Source organism: Polypterus senegalus, chromosome 4 (assembly GCF_016835505.1).
Source record: "Polypterus senegalus isolate Bchr_013 chromosome 4, ASM1683550v1, whole genome shotgun sequence".
Taxonomy (NCBI): domain Eukaryota; kingdom Metazoa; phylum Chordata; class Cladistia; order Polypteriformes; family Polypteridae; genus Polypterus; species Polypterus senegalus.
The window spans coordinates 51,978,861-52,001,972 of record NC_053157.1 but is presented as its reverse complement, the minus strand read 5'-3'; the positions used below and the strand labels follow the sequence as shown (position 1 = coordinate 52,001,972).

The 23,112-nt window shown below is 39.1% G+C and overlaps 1 protein-coding gene across 1 annotated transcript in view; it reads left to right on the top strand.

Annotated features, from left to right (window-relative positions):
• The window catches only part of LOC120527337 (lipoxygenase homology domain-containing protein 1-like), a 247,802-nt gene that overhangs the window by 187,620 nt on the left and 37,070 nt on the right, over positions 1-23,112 (top strand). The window contains exons 36-41 of the mRNA XM_039750623.1: positions 4,216-4,360; positions 7,497-7,705; positions 13,500-13,685; positions 15,801-15,928; positions 18,547-18,664; positions 20,842-21,019. Of these exons, the coding sequence (XP_039606557.1) occupies positions 4,216-4,360; positions 7,497-7,705; positions 13,500-13,685; positions 15,801-15,928; positions 18,547-18,664; positions 20,842-21,019 (964 nt within the window). The remainder of the gene's footprint in view (positions 1-4,215; positions 4,361-7,496; positions 7,706-13,499; positions 13,686-15,800; positions 15,929-18,546; positions 18,665-20,841; positions 21,020-23,112) is intronic.

Sequence of the window (23,112 nt, the reverse complement as noted above, 5' to 3'; positions counted from 1 at the left end):
TCATTTTGTTAACAAGTCCAAAAACACGATCATTATCGTCTTGACGTTTGATATGTCGATAACTTTACTCAACTCCTGTGCTTTTAACCGCATTCTTGGGCCCCCCTCATATTTACATGCACATTAATTTTTACGTTTTCACATTGTCTCAGGTACATAGGACCACTGCATGTACTCACTTGATGCAAGTCATTTTTAATAATTCATCAATAAGTTAACAAGTACTTTTTTTTGTTTGAAACATTTTTTAATAGAAGCAATACACATTTAGGAATCATACTTTGCACAGTATTTATACAACAGGGGAGACTGACAGTCAAATCATCGGGGCTGGGTATCATTAAGTGCTGCACTAGGAAACACAGAGTGAAAGTTTTTGCATTATAAAATGCAACATACGGGTTTTGAAAACAACTGATTTGCTGAAAATTTCATTGCCACTGCATCATGTAGCACCATAGCTGAGTCAACAAAAAAAAATATGGCCTAATCAAGTGAGATTATCCAGTCTGAGGCATTTACTCTGAAGCCAAATTAAACAGCAAACCTCTGCAGGATTTCCAAACTGCCATAGTTTAGAATGTCTAGTGGCACTGAAGACCTGGGAGGTGAATAAGCCAGATACATATTAATATTGATTGAAGGAAAATATCCTGGCAGCTGACAAAAGCTTTTAGAACATAAATTGTTCATTTTTAAAGATTCTTTTGGATTGTACTGTACATATTTTTATTATAGATTAAAAACTACATGTTAGATGTTAACCTTTAAATTTAGAGTCAAGAAGTGATGCACCTGCTAGGAACATAGAAGTGCACAAGAGCATTTCTTTGAAGTGGGGAGGACAGAAGTTCAATTCTGTTTAGTTTATTTTTGTAAAGTCACTTTCGACTATAAGTTAGAGCTCTCACAAAATAACAACAAGGTACATATCCATCCATAAAAACAATAAAACAGAAATTAATATCAAAGCTTAAACATAAACAAAATCATGTCACTGTAAATTTCTATCAATGTGAGAATTAAGTTGTTCCCAGTTGGTAGCTGACGAAGAATAAAAACTATTTAACAGCCTTTCTGGGGAAAATAGAACTCTGGGAGGGTCCACAGCCATGGGTAACATACACAGTCACAGTTCTGCTGACATAGGCCATATTGCATACTTACCCCTTCCTAGCATTCTATGAAGACCATAATATTAGTATCAGTGTTATGGAGGGAATCCAAGACTGGTCAGTGATTGAGGACACCAAGAGCCCCAGGATGCCTTTAAACAGCACTTGGCACACAAAGAGTTGTTACTCTGTAAATAAGGCTAGCAGAAATCCCTTAGAAGTACAATTTGTTATACTTAGGTCTATAGCCATACAAAGTATAAAAAATCATGATTGTTGAGCGTTATTCATTAGAAATTACAGACATATGTTTCGCAATTGGGATATCTGAAACAGCGCCCAGCTTGTAGGAAATATCTTTCTATTTACTGTACATCTATATCAGTGCTTGAAATGGACCAAATGGAGTACCGACACTTCTCAGCTTTTAGCTCTTGCATACTGACACTCTTTGTTGCATTCTGGCAGTGTTTTAAAGTGTACTGGCGTGCAATGACAAAATGCAGAAGTTTGCTTCATTTTGCTGAAAGACACAGTATGTCAGCGTTCACATTCCATTTCACAAATATGTTGTACTGTAGGTGTAAATTATTACTTTTCTTTGCAGAGGATCTTTATTAATCACCGTTTGTGCTTGTTTACTGCTTTATAAATGTGATCTATAATCATTTAGGATTATTAAATAAGAGTGTCGTATGTGAAATATGCTTGTGTACCAAAAGATGTGCATATTGCTGAATTTAATTTTGTTTCCATTCACTGAGTATAAACACAGGGCAATGAGCATTCTGAGTGTACAGTTCAAAACACGGTTGGGAATGAGAATCTGCTTCTGCTCAGTCCCGCAGGACTAACGGAGTAAAACTGATTGACAAAGTATAGAAACTAGTGAATGACAGACTAAGCAAATCTGGGGAACAATCCGGTGTTCATTTAAGGACTTGATTGTAGTTAAATTCTGAACTACAACTGAGAAAACCTTCTGTATTGTAAGAGAGTGATCAACATTCTTGCTTGCCAGCAGATGATAAGCGATCATAATGCCAAACAATTGTATGTATTGCCACTGAGATCAGTATTTGATGAGAGAGATCTTTACTAATAAAAGGCAAAGCCCTGACTGACTGACTGACTCACTCACTCACTCACTCACTCACTCATCACTAATCTCCAACTTCCCGTGTAGGTAGAAGGCTGAAATTTGGCAGGCTCATTCTTTACAGCTTACTTACAAAAGGTGAGGAGGTATCATTTAGAAATTCTACATGTAACGGTCATAACTGGAACCTACTTATGTACATATATACGGCCATAGCCTGCAGCTCAGTCGCCGTGTGAGGCGGAGTTGCGTCCCTCATCGTCACGCCTCCCACGTAATTGAGTGCCTGCCCATATAAGGCCGTCGGTCAGCAGCAATCCAATAGACACGCTGCTGCTAAATATTCGCGGGTGAAGCACTGTGCTTATGCAAACGAAGATGAGATAGTGAGGAATAGACTAGTGTTTGGCACAAACTCAGCGAAAGTGCGAGGGAAACTTTTAAGTGCCGGGTCTTAGCTAACATTAAATAAAGCTGTGGACATTGCAAGATCGCACGAGATAGCACACGCACAGCTGAGAACCTTCGATGCATGTACTCCGAGTGGCTCACGTGAACTGACTGTGAACGCAGTATGCAGAGAACAAGGAAGAGCTCCAAAGAATGTTGAACAAAAATGCCAGCAATCCAATAGACACGCTGCCGCTAAACATTCGCGGGTGAAGGACTGTGCTTATGCAAATGAAGATGAGATAGTCAGGGATAGACTGGTGTTTGGCACAAACTCAGCGAAAGTGCGAGAGAAACTTTTAAGTGCCGGGTCTTGGCTAACATTAAATAAAGCCGTGGACATCACAAGACCGCACGACATAGCACAAGTACAGCTGAGAACCTTCAATGCATGTACTCTGAGCAGCTCACGTGAACTGACTCTGAACGCAGTACGCAGAGAACAAGGAAGAGCTCCAAAGAGCACTGTAGAAAAAATGCATTACACAATTGAGAAGGCAGCAAAAGAATATGAAGCGAGTGACGCATACAAGCATATTCATAAGTGCAGCTACTGCGGAAACAAGGCACGGTGTAAACCTTAAGTTTAAATTAAGTTCATAGACAGGCTGCCGCTGGTGTTTGTCATGCCCACGACGAATACGATATTCGCGAGATACAAGTTTAATGAGAGGACGCAGAGTATATACAAGACTTTTCATCACTTTGTAATGGAGTTAAAATTGCTGGTGAAGGACTGTGCTTATGCAAACGAAGATGAGATGGTCAGGGATAGAATAGTGTTTGGCACAAACTCAGCAAAAGTGCGAGAGAAACTTTTAAGTGCCGGGTCTGAGCTAACATTAAATAAAGCCGTGGACATTGCAACATCGCAGAAACCTGTTATCTTTACAATGGTTGACAAACATGGAATATATCTTGAACACAACACATCCTCCAAATACGAACCTGACTGAAAGAAATAATGATAATCAAATCCTTGATGACAGCAACACTCATAACAGTCACAAAACAATTACATTTACAATCATGTTACGTTATTTTTAAAATGTTTCCTTTTCTTTTTCATAACTTCTTTAATACACTACTTCTCCTCTGCGAAGCGTGGGTATTTTGCTAGTCATTAATATTTAGCAATATATTTTTCTTCCATCCGCTTTCTTCATCCACATTTTCTTAGTCAGAGCATATCAACCAGTCACATATAATCAATCCAAAAAATATAAAAGAGAGACAAAAAGGTTGACAGTGAGGAGTGAAGTGCAGTTCAGTATCAGTTGGCCCCACTTCTCCCAAATTATTCAGCTATTTAGTGTTTTGTTTTTTAACCAAGCAGGTTTTGCTCCGTTTCTTATGAGTGAGTGTCCATTGGAGGTTTTGATCACATGCGAGGCCTGGAAAATGTGTTTATCTAATTTGTGAGTCTTCTTCATGTTAGGACAGAGATGTTCAGTTGCCTTAGAGCATCCAGTCAAGATCACAGTAGTGAACTCATCTATTTGTGCATATATTTTGGGAAGCTTATATTAATTTTATCTGTCATTTCCTCAGGGATATGATGGAGATCGGACTAGCTACACCAGTTCAAAGAAAAGTTTCAAGGGCTCTTCACTCAGTCTTAAGAGTCTCGATAGTAATATGAACAAGAAAGACAAAAGGAAGAGTATAATTGATGACTCAATGGAAGATGGACCAAGTAAGTAATTTTTGTTGTTCGTAAGAAGATTTTCACAGATCAGTATCTCAGTCTAAAATTTAATGAAGCAGTTAATACTGCAATGCAAAATTTATCAAGTAATGTACTCAAAATGGAAAACATTAGATATTGTGCAGGCATTAGAGTAAATACACTCGTATTATTCATGGAAAGAAGTGTGGCGGATGCGAAAAGTACAATGTGTGACAGACTAATTGATGGAGTGGTGCTTCCTAACTTGTAATGGAAAAAGGCTGAGAGTTCACTAAGGACTTGAATGTTAGGGCCAAAGGATCAACTTGGGATGAAAGATGAATGAAGTAATTGCACAGCTACTGTACTGTATTCTGTCAGTACCAAATTTATATTTTATTTATTACATGTGATCTATTTATTTGAAATTCATGACATTCCTCGGGTGGCACGGTGGTGCAGTGGTAGTGCTGCTGCCTCGCAGTTAGGAGACCTGGGTTCACTTCCCGGGTCCTCCCTGTGTGGAGTTTGCATGTTCTCCCCGTGTCTGCTTGGGTTTCCTTCAGGTGCTCCGGTTTCCTCCCACAGTCCAAAGACATGCAGGTTAGGTGGATTGGCGATTCTAAATTGGCCCTGGTGTGTTTGTGTTTGTCCTGCGGTGGGTTGGCACCCTGCCCAGGATTGGTTCCTGTGTTGGCTGGGATTGGCTCCAACAGACCCCTGTGACCCTGTGTTCGGATTCAGTGGGTTGGAAAATAGATGGATGGATGACATTTCTACAACATACTGTATGGCTGTATCAAAGCAAAGTTTATTCTGGCAAAGTTGACCTGGTAGGCAACGGGTTGGCATTCAGAAAAGTGAGCCACAGGACAGTATTAGGGCTCAGAAAGGCGCTAGGAAGGAGAAAGAATAGGGAGCTGGCAGTGATGATGCAGTTATGCACATTGTCATGTGAATGTAGCATGTACATCACCATCAGGGGACAGTATGTCCTGGTATTTTTTAATTGGGCTTTAGGAATATTAACAATAAAGGCTCCAAAGTCTGAGGAAGATTGCCTGGCCTCCTGTCAATCACTGCACACCCTGTCCCACATCATTTGGGGCCAGCAGATAAAGCTTGTACTTGATGAATGTACTTTATGGAGAACAAGAAGGATGGAAGCTACCAAACATGCCTGGCCCTGCAACTGAATTATGGGTCAGGACCTCTTATGAGGTAGTCCCACTACCTTTGCTTGAAAAGCCTAGCTCTGGAAGTAGTTCCAGGGAATTATCCATAATTAATAACCCTTAGTTGAGGAATGGAGTTAAATGGTGGAATGAAGGCAGGCCAGAGCCGAAAGAGTGTTGGAGGGTGAGGAATGGGAGTGCTTTGCGGTATTTCCAGTATAAGGTAGGTAAGTGAATGTACAACCCTGCCTAGTAGAAAGTGGAAATCCTGTATAGCTGGGGCCAGAGGTGGGGCAGGTTTGCTGTTTTGCTTTAAAATTTCATCTTTTGAGTTCCTCCTTTGGCCATTCATCTATTATGTTTGAATATTTAGTAGATATAACTATATTTTCTATTTATTCTTGACATCATTCCATGTATAAGGGTGGCTAAGAGAGCACCCTCTCATTACGGCAGCTTGTATAATTATATGTAATACTTTTATTGTCTAGGTGTAGTATTTATTTACTATAAACTACTACTGTAACGTATCTGCCCAAACTGACATACAAAGAACACATCTGGTACTTATGTCACCGTGGTAGTGCTGCTGCCTTGCAGTAAGAGACCGGGGTTCTTGTCTCAGGTCCTCTTTGTGTTCTCCCTGTGTCTGTGTGAGTTTCCTCCAGCTGTCCAAAGACATGCAGGTTAGATGAACTGGGAATGCTAAATCATCCCTCATGTGTGTTTGGTGTGTAGGTGTGTGTGTGTTGGCCCTGTGATGGACTGATTCCCTGTCCAGGGTTTATTCCTGCTTTGTGCCCTATGCTAGCTGGGATAGGCTCCAGCCCCCCAGACAACCCTAGTCTGGATTAAGTGGGTTAGAGAATGACACGACATCTGTCACTTTGTACTTGTAATCATTTGAGGAAATGTGTTTTGACTTAGTTCATGTCACACTTTCATTGAATATGAAACCTGCTTGGTTTCTTCCTGTTTCAGCGTGTCACATTTAATATTCCTTAGCAAAAGTAATTATTTTACCATAATATGAAGCTAATTTCACTTTGTTAACCCCACAGTTTCGTTACTGAGTGAGTTCTACTGTAGGTTCTCCAGTTTAAGTTCATTTGTTCTCTTGTGCTTTTAGCCATTGCTTTTGCTTTTGTAATTTCTTCTCTTAGTTTTGAGTTTTTGATCCTTTTTTCCGATTTAGATGTACACAAGAGTTGCAAATCAGATCTGTTTAGCTTGTTGTGTTAGCTGTCTTTGCATATCATTAATGTTTAATTGTTTTAAAAAGCAAGTTAATTAAAATCAAGTCTAAAAAATGTGTTTCATTATCAATAGTAATTAATGAAGTAGCTGAAAACCTGTAGCCACTGCCCTCCAGGATCCAAGAGAGCAGGTTTGAGAGCATGAAAATCCCAAGAGTGTGTAATGCAGGAATCACCACATTTGGCTCCAGCAATTATAGCACAGTCTCAGTTGTGGAGGTTGTAGATCTTAAGTCACACATCTTGCACATTCTAATGTTTGCTTAAGTAACAACTGCTGCAAATCTCTTGACCTTGTCTGCAGGTTGTATGGCTGAAGTGATGAATGAACTATCAGTGTATACGGGCTAATAAGGTGGCCACTGAGACTTTCTGTATATATAGGAGCATTGCAGATGTTTTTGAGTCAGCATGTGTTTTCTTTAGGACCCGACTTTTAATGCTTAAAAGTTTAAATGTACTGTATGTGTTCTTTTTTGATCCTTGCAGGACATGTTTTTGTAACCGGTTATTGATATTGTTTATAACACTGTTACTACCCTTTTCACTTTTCCATTTTGAGGATAATGATTGCTATTTAAGGGAATCTTAAAATTTATATTTAAAAATTCTGAAAATCCATATAGAATTCTGCTGACAATCAAAACATTTAGGTCCTTGCTGTCTCTATAATTAAATTACAAAATAATTGGATTGATTCAAACTTCTCCAATGTTATGTTTCTCATTTTAGCAATCCCGTACCACATCTCCATCACAACGGGTACAGAGAGGGATGCTGACACCACCAGCCGTCCTTATATCATCATCATGGGGCCTCATCAGGCTCACACTGCTCGCCTGTGGCTTGATCTGCCTGAGGGGAAGAAAAAATTTGCTCAAGGTTCCATAGAAAAATTTCAGGTGGACGGAGCAGATGTTGGAGAGATAAAGAAAATTGAGGTAATAGTTTAGTATTGTCTGTATTTCAATAGAGTCTATTGTAGGATGAGTGTGTTTAATGAGTTCAGAAATGTATCGATCATGTACAATACAATTCTCTGAAAGGCTTATTATATCACATGGCAATCTCCTAAAATGGTTAATACGTCAAACAGAATATTATTTTTACATCTGGGCTTTGATGTTCTAAGGACTCTCTACATAGACAGGTGTACAAAGTACATTTTTCATACATTCGAGAGTGTGTGGTGTTGTGGTTAAGGCTTTGGACTTCCAGCCCTGGGATTTTGGGTTCAAATCCTGCTACTGACACTGTCAGAGGTGGCCTTAGGAGTGTGCGGAGTCTAGGGCTGACCAACGTCACACGGGGCCGGTTACGTCAAATGCTGTTAATGGTATATGTGAACTGTATAAACTTGCGCGTGAATTTAATAAAAGTAATGTTAACATATACTGGATTTTCTCATTATAGTATTCAGCTACATTTTTGCAAGATAATAATCTATTAAAAAAGTGCAATTCATAATTCATGACAGTACCACAACAGTGCAAAATGCAATGCGGTGTCATGCGGAAATTAGCAGGGCCTCTTCTAGAAAAGTACCCAAATTGCAAGTCTCGATATGCAGGATGTCACAGTCATAACTCACGTTGATGTCTTGTCAGTCAGTTATCATGTTTTTGTGCATTAATATTTGGTCATGTTTGTGGCCTACAAATAAAATGTGAGTTTCAGTGTTTCAACAGGAAGTGTGAAATTAACTTAGAGGTATCATCATGAAATCTCTTACCGGTTTCCAGGTTTAGAGATGAAAATCCACTTTTCTTGCCTTCCGATTGGAAAAGTCATTGAAGACATCTTCGTAGTCTAATCTAGATGCAATGTCTTTTTCTATAGATTGGATTGCCAGACCGCAAAGCCTGTCTTGAGACATTGTTAATCTGTACTGGAGAATATAACTTGACAAATCCGCTCGAATGGGACATGCTGACCTCAAAAGCAGGGCCCCCTTAGGCATGGGGCCTGGGGCGGTCGCCCCACTTGCCACCCCCAAACGCCACTCTTGGACACTGTGGGATCATGAGCAAGTCACTTCACCTGCCTGTGCTCTAATTGTAAAAACAAATGAAATGCTGACAGTCACTTTGGATGTAGGCGTCAGCTAAGTGATAAACTGTATGGAAGGTGCTGGAAGCCAATGTCTGATACAATCTGGAGTGTCTGTATTATCATGTATTATCATGTTCATGTAGGCTTTTTGTTTCCAAAACCTATACTTGCCTTGAAATTTATAATGCAAAACTGCCCTGTGTCATGGACTGTCACCGTTAACCTGGCCAGTTAGGTTCTCTTTGTTGTTTGTGGCTTGTCTTGAATCTATTGCTGCTAAGATTCTCTGCTGCTTGTACCCCCATAGCATAAAAAGGGGCCAGCTAGGAATGAATAGAGTGCATTAAAACCCCTGGGAGAGGTAATTTAACCATGTCGCAAGAAGACCAGTAAAAGAAAGTGGCTTGAGAGGCAGTACAAGGTTTTTGTAGTACACATATTGATAAAGTTCTTAATGTTTGTTTTTTTTTTTTTTAATAAAATGGTTAACACAGCGTTAGCTTAGGCAGGTACAGTTATACAAAAAGGATGCATCAATGAAACATTCCTATATTGTGAAATCCTAGTTTCAACAAAGCATCCATTTTATACTATTTATTACATTCAAAATGGTGTTAATCAGTATGCAAGGTGTTGTGTGTTAGCCATATTCTGTTATTGTCGATTTCTTAAAAATACTTTAGAAAATGTCAGATGCAAATAACTGCCACTTCATTTTTAAACAACAACTATAACTAAAGCCAATATGCAGATTGTGAAATAAAAACGACACTTTTTAGGCTATTAAATTTCCTTTTTTCTCATCTATCTTGATGATATTTTCAGCGGATCAAAAGATGATTAAATAACAAGGAGTCTGCAGTATGACAACTGTCGTTTGTAATTAATCACTTTAAATTGCCCTGATTAAAGCTCAATCTACAACTAACAGGAACAAAGTTCTTAAAGTGTTTCATTCTCAGAGCTTGAAAGGTCTATTAAGTCCTCCCAGGAGAACAAATCAATGTGGAGAGGCTTCTTTGCTGTGATAAGCCTCCGTGATTGAACTTGAACGAAATTCAGCTGTTATGCAGAGATCTGTCTTGGGCTCATTGATGTGGGTCTTAATAGGCACCCCTGCCTCTGCAATTCATAAGGAATGATGAGAAACAAGGAAAGAGAAAAAAAAAAAGTAAGAGCTCAGCAGGGGCTTTAGTGGTATATATTATGGGGACGCATTACAATCTGCAAGTGTATGTAGAAGCTGAATATGTCCTTAGATCCAAGAAAATAATGTCTGAGTTTGGTTGGCATTGTGTTGTGGTGGTTCGAACTGCCACTTCACAGCTCACAGACTGGCATTCATTTCCCAGCCCTACTCACTGTCTATGTGGAAATTGTACATTTCTCCGTGTTCAGGCCAGTTTTCATCAGTTGTCTCCCCACTTCCCAAAAACTTGAATGTCAGGTTAATCAGTGACTCTGAATTGGCCCTTTCTGGGTTTATGTGCCTTGTAATGCACTGGGATCACAACAATGGCTGAGTCCTGCCTTATGTCGAATGTTATCAGCTTCTCAGATGTTTAGAATGGGGGCATATAAAACACGGGCTGAAGTACTGGCGTTTGATTTTCATGGTAGAGTAAGAGAGAATTTAATGACAGTTTTTGCATCGATAAATTGAAGTTGCTGCCTTGCAGTTAGGAGACCTGGGTTTGCTTCTCGGGTCCTCCCTGTGTGGAGTTTGCATGTTCTCCCCGTGTCTGCGTGGGTTTCCTCCGGGTACTCCGGTTTTCTCCCACAGTCCAAAGACATGCAGGTTAGGTTCATTGGCTATCCTAAATTGTCTGTTGTGTGTGTGTGTGCCCTGCGGTGGGCTGGCACCCTGCCCGGGGTTTGTTTGCTGCCTTGTGCCCTGTGTTGTCTGGGATTGGCTTCAGCAGACCCCCGTGACCCTGTGATTAGGAGGTAGTGGGTTGGATAATGGATGGGTAATTATAATAGAAAATCTTAGTCATGCATGTTAAAGTCCTTCTGCGAAACTTGTCTTTTACATTCTTAGTATTGTATCAGAATTTTGAAATATTACATTTAATTATAACCATCCTTTTTTTGTACTTTATACACCCTAACTTTCCATTTTATTTTACTTATACGTTTCTCCTTTTTTCCTCATTAGCATTTTTCAGTTCTCAATTATAGATACCAAAATATATTTTAAATTAATTTAGATATAGTGGCAGTCGCAGTTTAAGACCATTTAATTGAGAGTCTTTTGTAAGCAACCTAATCCTGAGCAGATCTACAAAAATGACACAGCTCTAAGTTTGTTCATATTTCCTTTCGTGTTAATCGATATGCATGGAGGATTTTAAACAAATGAGGAAGAATTCCCTACTGTGACCTTTAAACCCGCTTTGTCATTTCCTGTGGGTCACAACCTCGGAGGGCATACCCCTAGCAATGTGGGACACTACCCTAATGACAAGGGAATGAATTAGTACCCGCAGCGAAAAATCAAAATTTGTGGCTAAACTAGCACAAGAAGTACACAATATAATTAAAGACTGAGTTGAGAATTGAGATCATTGACTAAAATGATGCAGAGAAGTACTTAAAAATGTGTACAGAAATCCAGTTTTAACACTCAGGTGGCTCACTATTAAATTAGTGTTTGGTCTGGCATAGTCCAGTATGGCACTTAACCCAGCCTGGCCTTAAATGGAGTCAGTGATGACTTGGCCTCCAGCTCGGATGGGAAGTGGTAGAGAAAGACTGCATGCATTTGCAAGCCTCCTGTTATAACTGCTGACTCACCAATAAAACAGCTCAGAGACCTCCCCTTCCCCAGTTCAGCTGCATTGCAGTATGGGGGGTACAGCATTTATGAATTTAAAACCTCAGGCAGACTCAACCCACCACCACTCCAGCATTTTCTTTAGTTTCAAACAAACAACTAAACCATAAAATAGATCTTCTCCTGTCGATTTTTATCAGTGAAACCCTGGGGGTAGCAAAAAACTTTCTTACCCAGCTTCCTTGCACTATTGTACAATTGTTTAATCATTTATATTGTTAGACATCTACTATGTAATAAATGTCCCTCTGAACAATCTGATTGGTCAGTTTAGCTTTGGTGACATGACGAAATAGGAAATGTGAGATGTATGAGGAGGAGTAAAGCTGTATGAGACATGCAGAGAGAGTCGCCTTCAATCCAGACAGGAGCTGAAAAAGGTGCCTCGAAATTAATGACCGAGTCTGAGAAGCCGGCTTCATGGGAATGCGTTGGAGAGAGGAAGAGCTGGTTAAGTGAAGTTTACACTCACAAATACAGAGGAAAGCCGATGAAGATACACTTAGGGCAAGAGATAACAAATATTTTTACATTACTCTATTACTTGTCTTTTACAAGGACCGTGGCTAGTTAATAATAAAAGATATTATCAATTAATATGCTAGATATTATTCTTTTAAATTACACATATGCCTTTGCTTTTTGTATATTTTGTTAACATGTTTTTATTTCTATTATCATTTCCAGTCTTGCAGTATATTTGTTGTACCTTATAGCTTGACATGTAACAAGCCTTGACTTTGTGATTGAACATCAGCTGTTGGTGATTATGGATGTTTTTGTAAAACAAACTCCAAATCTTCATAAAACTGATGTTAAGGGAGAAAAGAGAAAAACTAGACAGCTATAAATGGAGGAACGTAGCAGTGGCCAGAAAAGCTGAAGGTCCAAGAAGAATTAAGGAGAAGGAAAGGAATTTGAGGGAATAAAAAGTAGCTAGAACTACAGAGCTGTCGGCATTAATTCCCCTGCCTGACAAACAGACAGACCTCTGCAGGCAACCTCTTCATGATTGTCAGGATTGGCAGCTTGCATTACCGGCTCTGCATTTACAAACCGCCAGCTGTGCCTCAGTGATCAAAATCAGTAGTCAGTCCAAGTCCATGACCCTATTAGCCGCCTTATTTCCATGTGTTGTTAATACCTGCTCCTAACAGATACTTGCCACTGCTATGATTGTGGTTGACAGATGTAATAGGTAGTAGTCTACAGTATTGGACCACTGTCTACCACTTGAAGCCATCTGTCTGTAACACTCACCAGATACCAGCAGCTATTAGAAGTCATGAGCATTACCTCTCCTGCTCCCAGTATTCTTTTACGAATATCCTAAACCTCTACTCTTAGCCTCCAAGTCTGAGTGAACACCAGTTCTAGACTGGAGCTACAACCACAACTGCTTACATTATAAAGTAGCATTTATTCGTAAGGGCTAAGGCAAATCATCAGCTAAAAACAAAGAAATTAATGCTGCAAGCACAAAAGAAATGAATTACTTTAGCGGATAAACCTTCAAAAGTAAGCAGTTCCTTTTTAACCAATGAAATGACCCACCTGACATAAAAGAGACACTGCTTGAAATAATGGCACAAGCCTTTTAAGAACTGTCACGACTTATAACTGTACAACAATGTTCAACGATGACTTCCCACCTATAGGATTCAAAGGTAAAACCAGGGCTTTTGTTCATGTCTTTTGGTGGCTACCAGTGTCCTGCATCATTAATGATAGGCAAGGTGGCAGGCAGAAGCAGACTCATCTATACTGTGTTTGATTTTCACATTACAGTAACCCAGAATCAAAGAATGCATCAAAATTCACCTGTTTTAATGGTTTACTCTTAACAGCTAGGTCATGATGGAGCCACTCCAGAAAGTTGCTGGCTAGTAGAAGAGCTGACCGTTTCTGTGCCGACCAAAGGAGTCATGTACGTTTTCCCATGCAAATGCTGGCTTGCCAAAGACAGGGGTGATGGTCTCACGGCTCGGGTTTTCAGTGTTCTTGATGCCGATAATATAAATATTGGCCATAAGGTAAGCTTTTTTTGTTGTATTCTTTTATTATGAACCTTTTCCAATTACAGTATGTATACTTTTTCAAAACAGTATAAGCACATGTGTTCCACTTTTGACTGTTCTGCATGTAAGAGTGAAAACAGAATTGTATCATGTGTGGCTAAAAAAAATGGAACAACTGTGAGCAGCAGGAATTCTGGATTGGATGTCATGGTACAGGTAGCACTTGATTTGGATAGAAGCTTGATCTGGAGTAAATGGACATCCTCACAAGATGCTACTGACCTGCCTTCAATGGCTTACTGGAAAACAGATACAAATCAAGTAGTCTTTAATTGTGGAACATGTCATCAATGCCTGTTAATCTTTTGAATGTGCATTATTTTATTATAGATAGATAGATAGATAGATAGATAGATAGATAGATAGATAGATAGATACTTTATTAATCCCAAGATACAGTACATGCACTGTATTTTTGAAATGGTTATAATGTGCCATTGTTATATAATTTTATCTTATTACAAGTTAGATGTCATTCATTCATCAACTGTCTGTGTAGATTGTTTACTGCATATCGTTAAAGGAACAATAAATAATTTTTTACTGTAATACTTAAACACTCATCTTAATATTAAGTTTGCCAGATTTCAATAAAATGAAACACATTATTATCTATTTTAAATACCTAATTTCTTAAAATTTCTGACAGTTTTTACTATAGATTATTAATTTACCAGTAACAACGCACTTGACTTGAGCATTCCTAGTTTTCATGCTCTTCCTCTGTACGTTTAGCATTCGTTTGCTCGGACGTTGATTCGCTTGCTGCTTCCTGAGCAGATCTTCTTTTCTCCAACCTATCGGCCCGCTTCATCTCTTCTGTCGTCGGCATCTTTTGTGTTAAAACTGAATAAGTCAGTGTTTGTGTTGCAATTGCTTAATATTTTACTTAAGCTGGCAGTTGTCTTCAATCTGCCTCAAGAATGATTTACGATATGAAGAGGTGTGTCAAGTGATGGCGAAGGTGGTAGGAAATGAAAACAGCACCCATACGCATTCGTTGCACTGCCGCCTGCTGCCGAGAGTTGATTCTACAATAAAATAAAATAAAAATTAAAAAGATGAATAACCTTGGAGGTCAATCATCACCCCGAAAGCAGATAGTAGACGTTATGTAGTATGTGTGTACCAAATTTCAGGTCAATAGGTCAAATGGTGTGCGAGCCACAGATGATTTAAAATCCTGGATAGCCACGGTAGCATATTAGATATAAAGATACTTGAGTACTGTAGTTGATAACAAATGTTTTGTTTGTTGATGCTATATGATTTGAGTTTAACCAGTAGTGTAAAGATTAAGACTGATGTTGCTTCTTACATTCAAATTGCTACTGAAAAGGACAATCAGTGGCTACTCAAAGTTCTGCCTCGATGGAATTTGTAGTTTTTTCCTGTGTTTGCTTGCTTTTTTTTCACCAATACCCAGTTTCCCAAGTGCTCTTGGTTATTTGGTGACTGCAAATAAGGCCCAGTATGAATAACATGGGTGTGCAGTAGCACCCCATCCAGGACTAGATGCCTCCTCAGGATAGGCTCCAGCTCCACATTAAATTACATCAGAGAACTTAAAATAAAATACATAACAGTATTCATTCTGTTCCCTAGCTGTTATGCATGGAATGTAGTAATGTAGACTTTGTAAGAACATCATCCACCCATCCAACCCACTATATCCCAACTACAGGGTCATGAGGGTCTGCTGTAGCCAATCCCAGCCAACACAGGATGCAAGGCAGGAATCAAACCCCAGACAGGGGCACACACACACACACACACAAACCAAGCACACACTAGGGACAATTTAGAATCACCAAAGCTCCTAACCTGCATGTCTTTGGACTGTGGGAGGAAACGGGAGCATCCGGAGGAAACCCACTCAGACACAGGGAGAACATGCAAACTCCAAACAGGGAGGACCCAGGAAGCGAACCCGGGTCTCCTAACTGCGAATCAGCAGAGCTACCACTGCGCCACCGTGCTGCCCTAAGAACATCGGTTTTTAATAATTCTTTGTTTTTAGTATCCTTTTCATACAAAATGTTCTTCCCAACTTGAACATCATTTTTGCAGGTACTTTATGAGGTAACAGTTGTCACTGGTGATATTCAAAATGCTGGAACAGATGCCAATATTTTCATAACTGTCTTCGGAACCAGTGGAAGTACAGAAGAGATCCTTCTTCCAAAGAATGAAGACAGGTGAGAGCGGTCTGCTAAGATGTCACAATGAATGTCAGTGAAATACAGTGTCCGTTTCTACTTCCTCTATTTTTTGAGTAGCTGTTTAGTAAAATATGTACAGGTACAGTATGTGACGTACATAATCCTATAGCAATAAAGCTGGCCAGAGCCCGTTATTGGTGCAACAAAACATTTTGGGATTAGACAATCAGGATGATTTTGTAGTATTTTACTTTTATTTTATTTTACATTTTAGAGCTGACTAATGTAATCAAATTATTTATATTCTAGCAGCACATTCAATAAGCATTAGAGTAACCAGAAAGTTACTGAATTATATCTGAATATATTGAACAGCAGGTGAACATACACACACACACGCCTATAACGTAAATATCCAGTGCTAATAAGGCCGCATTACTCAGCATGACAATTTAACCCTAACCACCCTACCTTGGCTTCTTCCAAATTTTCTGAAACATGATATCTTCATGTTTTTGTCAATTGCCAAAAAATATATATCAAATTAACAAGTATCATAAAGAAAGATAACCCAGTTTGTCTGAATGTAATTCTCTGCGTCGGTGGAATAGACAGATTGGGCCCCAGGTTCACAGTAGCAGCTCAGGCTCACCTCCCATCTTTGTAGCTCCTTCCCATTCATTAACTGTTAACAAATATTCCCCGAGGGTAACACATGTATGTTGTCTTTTTGGCACTACTGTGCAGATGTTTGCAGATGTTGTATTGCTTGTGTAATGTTGAGGTAGAATTGGTGTATGCTTATGGTCCAGTAGCTTATTTACTGGCTTCCCTTATATTAAGTACAGTTAATTTATTATTTATCTAATCATATTTAACCCATGACTGTATGATTATCTGGGTTAAAAAAAATGAATAAAATGCAAGGTGGAATTATGATAATGTATCTCCTTAATATTTCCACAAGCTAAACAACAACACAAAGAAAGAAGCAAAGGAATGCAATGTAATGAAGTCATTCCACTTTTTCCTTTGTCTGTGGATAATGAAAGAATAATTTGATTAATCATTCTTTTTCAATGTATGACACTTTTACACTTTAAACACTAAACATAAATTCTTCCAGCTGGGCTATTAAACAACTGAAAATTAAAAAAACAAAAAATGTAGAAAAATAATGAAAGGAAAAGTCCAGTTCATTTCACTCCAGTTCATTTCAGTGTACCCCTCAATTTCTGAAGTTTTTCAGTATAGAGATATTATGGTTTTGGCTTTTTTTTTTAGATGAACCCGTTTGCTTGGGCCTGTTGTGTGGACCCCATGGTTAATCATATTAGAGCCGTTAAAAGGCTCCCTGGACTGGGTTGTGTAGATGCTTTATACACCCACCCTTGATGTCACGCACTACTGCTATTAGAACTCATGAGCATTACCTCTTCTGCTCCCAGTATTCTTTTACAAATATCCTAAACCTCTACTCATAGCTATGAGCACTTGGGGTTCCCAGGTGGTCTCCCATCCAAGTACTGGCCAAAGTACTGTGTTCAGCTTTCAAGATCGGGCACACTGATAGCTGGAGTGATGGCTCTGAGGCTAGGGATCTGCATCAGCAATCAAAAGGTTTATGGGTTTTCATCCTGTAATGGCAGAAGTGATTCCACTCCGTTGGGCCTTTGAGCAAGGCCCTTAACTTGATTGCCCTGTCCTGGGTATAATGTTACCTGCATCCAGCCCTGCAAGCAGGTCCTCCAACTTGCATGGAGAACTTGGGGGGTTGGTGGCGGGACTGGCACTCCAGCCACTGTAAAAGACCTCACAGTGTTCCAGTGTGGTGCTGAGGTGTCTCCCTCGAGTCCTAATTTGGGATCCTGAGGAGGTTTATCGTGTGGTGGGTGTGGCAACGCACTGCTGTATCAGCGCATGATCTCGACCTCTCCTCTCTACTCATAGCAGTGGAGAGACTGGTCACCAGACACATGAGTGCACCTCAGTTTACCACGTGGGCAACAGGCCCACTGACAAGTGGTATTGGTAGTGTACTCTACATGCCCACAAACTCTTCATAGCGGAGATATTTGAGAGGCAAACTATATAAGAGTCTTCCAGACAGCACATGCAGCGCATCAGCATACAAAGTAATCCATCCTAGAAACAGCTGCCAATGGCCTGCTCACCTCTGCATCCAACTACCCCTTACTTTAATTTTTATAGAAGCTGACCAACTCTGTAAGTTATCTGACAATAAAATGCTTCATTCAAACGGATAGTACCACCTTCATTAAGCATTATGTTATACCTGAACAATATCCCTTAATTCCAAAATGCGAACACTTACAAGATTTGTCTGTGTGACAGATATGTTTGAGGTTGAATTCTAAACTTGCATGATTTGTGGTATTCTGCTTAGTCATATTTTACTTGTCTGTTATTTACAGTAATCAGTGAATTCTGTGACTTCTCACCACATTGTTTTGAATATTCAGAACATGAATCATATTCCTTAAAAGCACATTATATAAAATTACATTCTGGTGAACTTTAAAATGTATTGAATTCAATTATACAGTTATTTTGTCTGAGCTCTTTTTTAAAAGTAATTAAAACTGTTGATGGTGGAACTAAAGACTAATTGCTTACCATTTGATATTTTGTAGATTTGAAAGAGGTCAAGAAGATACCTTTACCATGGAGATCGATGATATAGCTCCACTGAAGAAGATGCGGCTTCGAACAGAAGGGAAAGGAAGCCGTCCAGACTGGTTTTTGGAAAAGGTACATTGAACATGTAGTGAGAGCAACACTTAGAATTAACATTTTACTACATTCATTTCTATGAGCCTAAGTTGTGGCTAAACAGCTAAATGTTCACTGTTGTGAAAATTGGTAAAAATATTTGCTAATCATGAATTTGCATTTTATTTTACATTTCTCATAGTGCAGTGGCCATTGCAAACGTTGAATAGTAAATAAATGCGACAGACGTAATTTAAAATGTAGATGTCCTGCTTACTTGATGTTTCTGACCCCTTTCTAAATCAGCACAGCAGTTCTACAAATAACATTGAAAGTACATTTGTGCAGCTTTTGACAAAAGTTGATTTAGATTAAATTTTTAAAGTGATGCATTTAAAGCTCAAGGTCCGAAAAAGCACTTTACTTCCCACAGCAGAATGTCTCTCCAGATGGAAGAAGAGGAATTGTAGCTTGGAGGCTGAAACCAAAACATGATTAGTCAGCTACCCCCTAATTAACCACTTGGCCTAGTTTTTTATTTCCATATACTGTATCTGATGTGGCCACATTTGAGTTGACGGATCTTATAACACCGTTATCTTTAATGGAATAGAACAGATTTAGGTGTTCATCAACAGCATGGAGTATTTCTGTCTTATGTGTTCATCTATCAGATGCTTCCTGTAACACCCTGGAAGTACTAAATAAGTACTAAGGAAGCACAGCCATTATAGGAAGTGATTAAAATGAGACAAAAATGAATGACATAGCAATTATTTATCTCCTTACCTAGTTTTGCCTCATATTTTGCACATACTCAATTGCAAAACCTACTCACTTACCATCTAAACAGATGTATGTATAAATTGTAATCCATCCATTTTCCAACCCGCTGAATCCGAACACAGGGTCACGCTGGAGCCAATCCCAGGGCACAAACCAATCCTGGGCATGGTGCCAACCCACCGCAGGGCACACACAAACACACCCACTAGGGCCAATTTAGAATCGCCAATCCACCTAACCTGCATATCTTTGGACTGTGGGAGGAAACCCACGCAGACACGGGGAGAACATGTAAACTCCACGCAGGGAGGACCCAGGAAGCAAACCCAGGTCTCCTAACTGCGAGGCAGCAGCGCTACCACTGCGTCACCGTGCCGCCCAATAAATTGTAATGTTTGAGTAAATTGTTTATTGATGCCTAAAAGGACACAGATTTCATTCTTGACATTCAAAACGACATTTGTACTACTAGTAGGTGAATGCAATTGTGATGTTTATGAATCTGAAATCAAAGTACAGTCTTAACATCAGCATCATGATGTTCTGCCATACAGTATGAAGGTCTATATTTCTTATGTACTGGTGAAAGGAGGACAAATGGAAGAGTCGGGCAAAAGTTATTCTTGAGGTCATCTGGCTGTTTATGGCAGAGCCGAAAAGCCTTCTTTAAGAAGTGTACTCGTTTTTCAAGAGATTTCATGGTTTTTTTTTTTTCTGGGGTTGCCATTTTCTTATCATCCAAATTTATTGTCAATCGAATGTTGGTGCAGTTGTGTTTATTTGCACCCTGACATAGACTGGCAACCCTATTAATGTAAGTTCTTCATACCTGAGTTAAGTTAATAACATATAAAAGATTGATTGGTATTAAACTTTCATGAAACACATGCATAATTCCATCCATCCATCCATCCATTATCCAACTCACTATATCCTAATTACAGGTTCACGAGGGTCCGCTGGAGCCAATCCAAGCCAGCACAGGGCGCAAGGCAGGAAACGAACCCCAGGCAGGGCGCCAGCCCACCGCAGGGCACACAAACACCCACACACCAAGCACACACTAGGGACAATTTTAGGATCGCCAATGCACCTAACCTGCATGTCTTTGGACTGTGGGAGGAAAACCCGAGTACCCGGAGGAAACCCACGCAGACACGGGGAGAACATGCAAACCTGGATCTCCGAACTGCGAGGCAGCAGCACTATCCACTGCGCCACTGTGCTGCCCACATGCATAATTTCTTTTCCAAAATTTGTATTTAAATGTCTGTAGTGGTCACATAATTAGGTTCAACCCAGATAGATTCAGAGGTATACCTTTTCTCTTTTTGCTATATAACAATGATTTCAGGATTTGAATACCATACTTTTCAGAACTTTTCGTAAACCTTATTAACCAAGTTAATTTTACTCATTTTATATTTTAGATTATCATGCGGAATCTCAATGATCAAGAAGTATCAATATTCACTTATAATGATTGGCTTTCAAAGACACGAGGATCAAAGAGAACAGTGGTTTGTGAGTTGGCAGCAGTAATTGATGAAGAAGAGATGGTGGAAAAAACAACTTACACGATCCTGGTTAAAACAAGTGACATATCAGGTGGGCCTCTTCATCTTACTCATTCAGCGCAAAATGTTCATTACACTCTACTGATATATTGTTCTGGGCACCACGGTGACCTCACATAAGGTAACACAGGTTTCAAAAGTTGTGGAATTTTAGATTATCTTATAAATAAACATCTACATGTGGAAGCGTGTGTGTCTGTCCGGCCCAGAAGTGAGAGATGGAGTTGGAGTAAAGGCTCCACCGCCGAGGAAACAGAAAACTTGCTTAGGTGCTAATAACACAAGCGAGGCCAGCATGTCAGCAGAAGAAAACCTCAGAAGTAAGACAAAGTCGATTATCCGCTAACATCGGCAAAACAGTATCCCTTTTACTTTTCCTCCCGCCGCTAATACACAAGCAATGCAAGCAAGTCAGCAAAACGAAACCTCCGAGGAGAGAGACACCCAGAGTAGTTCCTTTCAATTACCTGACATCTCTACATTTTAGGTTTTTTTTTTTCTGACAATTTCAATAGTTTCTAGGACCCCGGGCTTTTTACAGCATGGGCTTACACAGCTAATTTCAAATAATATCCTGTGTAGTATAGAAAGACTCAAGGCTGGGTACTCAAATTCAGACCTTATGAGTAACAGTCAATTTGACAATAAAATACACTAAGCAAAATGAGACATTTCAGATCAGCAGCACACATTTTATGTTAGTCAATGCAAGTGGCATTCATGCATATTGTAGCATTTGAAAAATAATTAAAACTGAAAATCTGGGTAAGGTTTTATTCACGGTGAAGTACATTCCCCCTGCTTAATGCAGTATTGGCAATTCAAGTGATATAGAAGAATGTAAAAGTTCAGTTGATAATGAAGAAAAAGTGCAAAAGGATGTCTACTAAAACTATATACGATAGAATAAAGGCAGTTTTAATTCCTCCTGGTGATTACTTCTGCATACGTTTTTCACTAGATCTATACAGAATTAATTTCAAATTGCTTAAATTGCAAAAAAAAAGCCAAATGCTGAAAAAAAAATTAGATAAATAAATAACAAGTAACTCAGTCTCAATTGCAGATTTTGAGTGTGTCTGATAATTTGTATTTGCACCAGAGTGTGTGCAGTTCCTCGTTCTTCATCACGCTTTACAAAGTATATGTTCTTGTGCAAGTAACAGTCTCAAGGCAATTTCCAGCCTGTGGGTGTAGTGAGAAGTCAAGCAAAATGGCACCTTTTATTGACTAACTGAAAAGATTACAATATGCAGGCTTTCAAAAACCTGCATATTGTAATCTTTTTAGTTAGCCAACGAAAGGTGTTATTTTGCATGACTTCTCATTACATTCATAATGGCTAACATGGTACACCACCCTAGTATTACAACTTGTGCTATTTAATATTACAACCTAAAAATGTTAAAGCAATTGCATTTTATAGTTAAATCATTAAAAAGGCATGCCTCCTATAACGTGATGTTAACATTTGAAATGTATTATTTTAAGGTATCTATGGCAAGCTAGGTTTTAAAGAATAACACACCTTCTAAAGGGAGTTAAAAGGGGGCATAATTAGGGAAAAGGTCAGAGTTAAAATCCACGAAAGCTTCAAGGCTTCAAGGGCATCAAATGCATCAAGAAGGAGCAGCCAGAAGTAGTAGGCTTGTTGTATGGTAAGTAAAATACTGTGGTATTATTGTCATAGATTTCCTTTTCTTTTGTTATACACGGAGTAGATGTGCTGAGGCCTCTTCACATGTGTCATGGAGTACACATTGCAGGTCTCGCCAATACTTTTGGTTATTGTGAGTTAAGGAAGAATTGATTTTTAAATGGTCAAAGATGTTTAAATATTGTAGTGAACTGCATATCATATATTAAGGCCTATTGCACTATTGCTGTTGTTTTTATTCAGATTGTATTTGTACTATCTTATAATACAGGCATGTACTTTTAAAAATAGAATTCTACAGTACAAGCTGCTGAAACCTAATATGCATTAGATTAGTATTAAATCTATAACATTATTCACGGCTAATTTGCAAGAGAAAACAATAAACATAATGGAGCAATACACTGCTGCTAGGCATTATTCTAAGGCTTAAGGCCTTCACCTGAGGGAAGCAGCTGACATCTGGT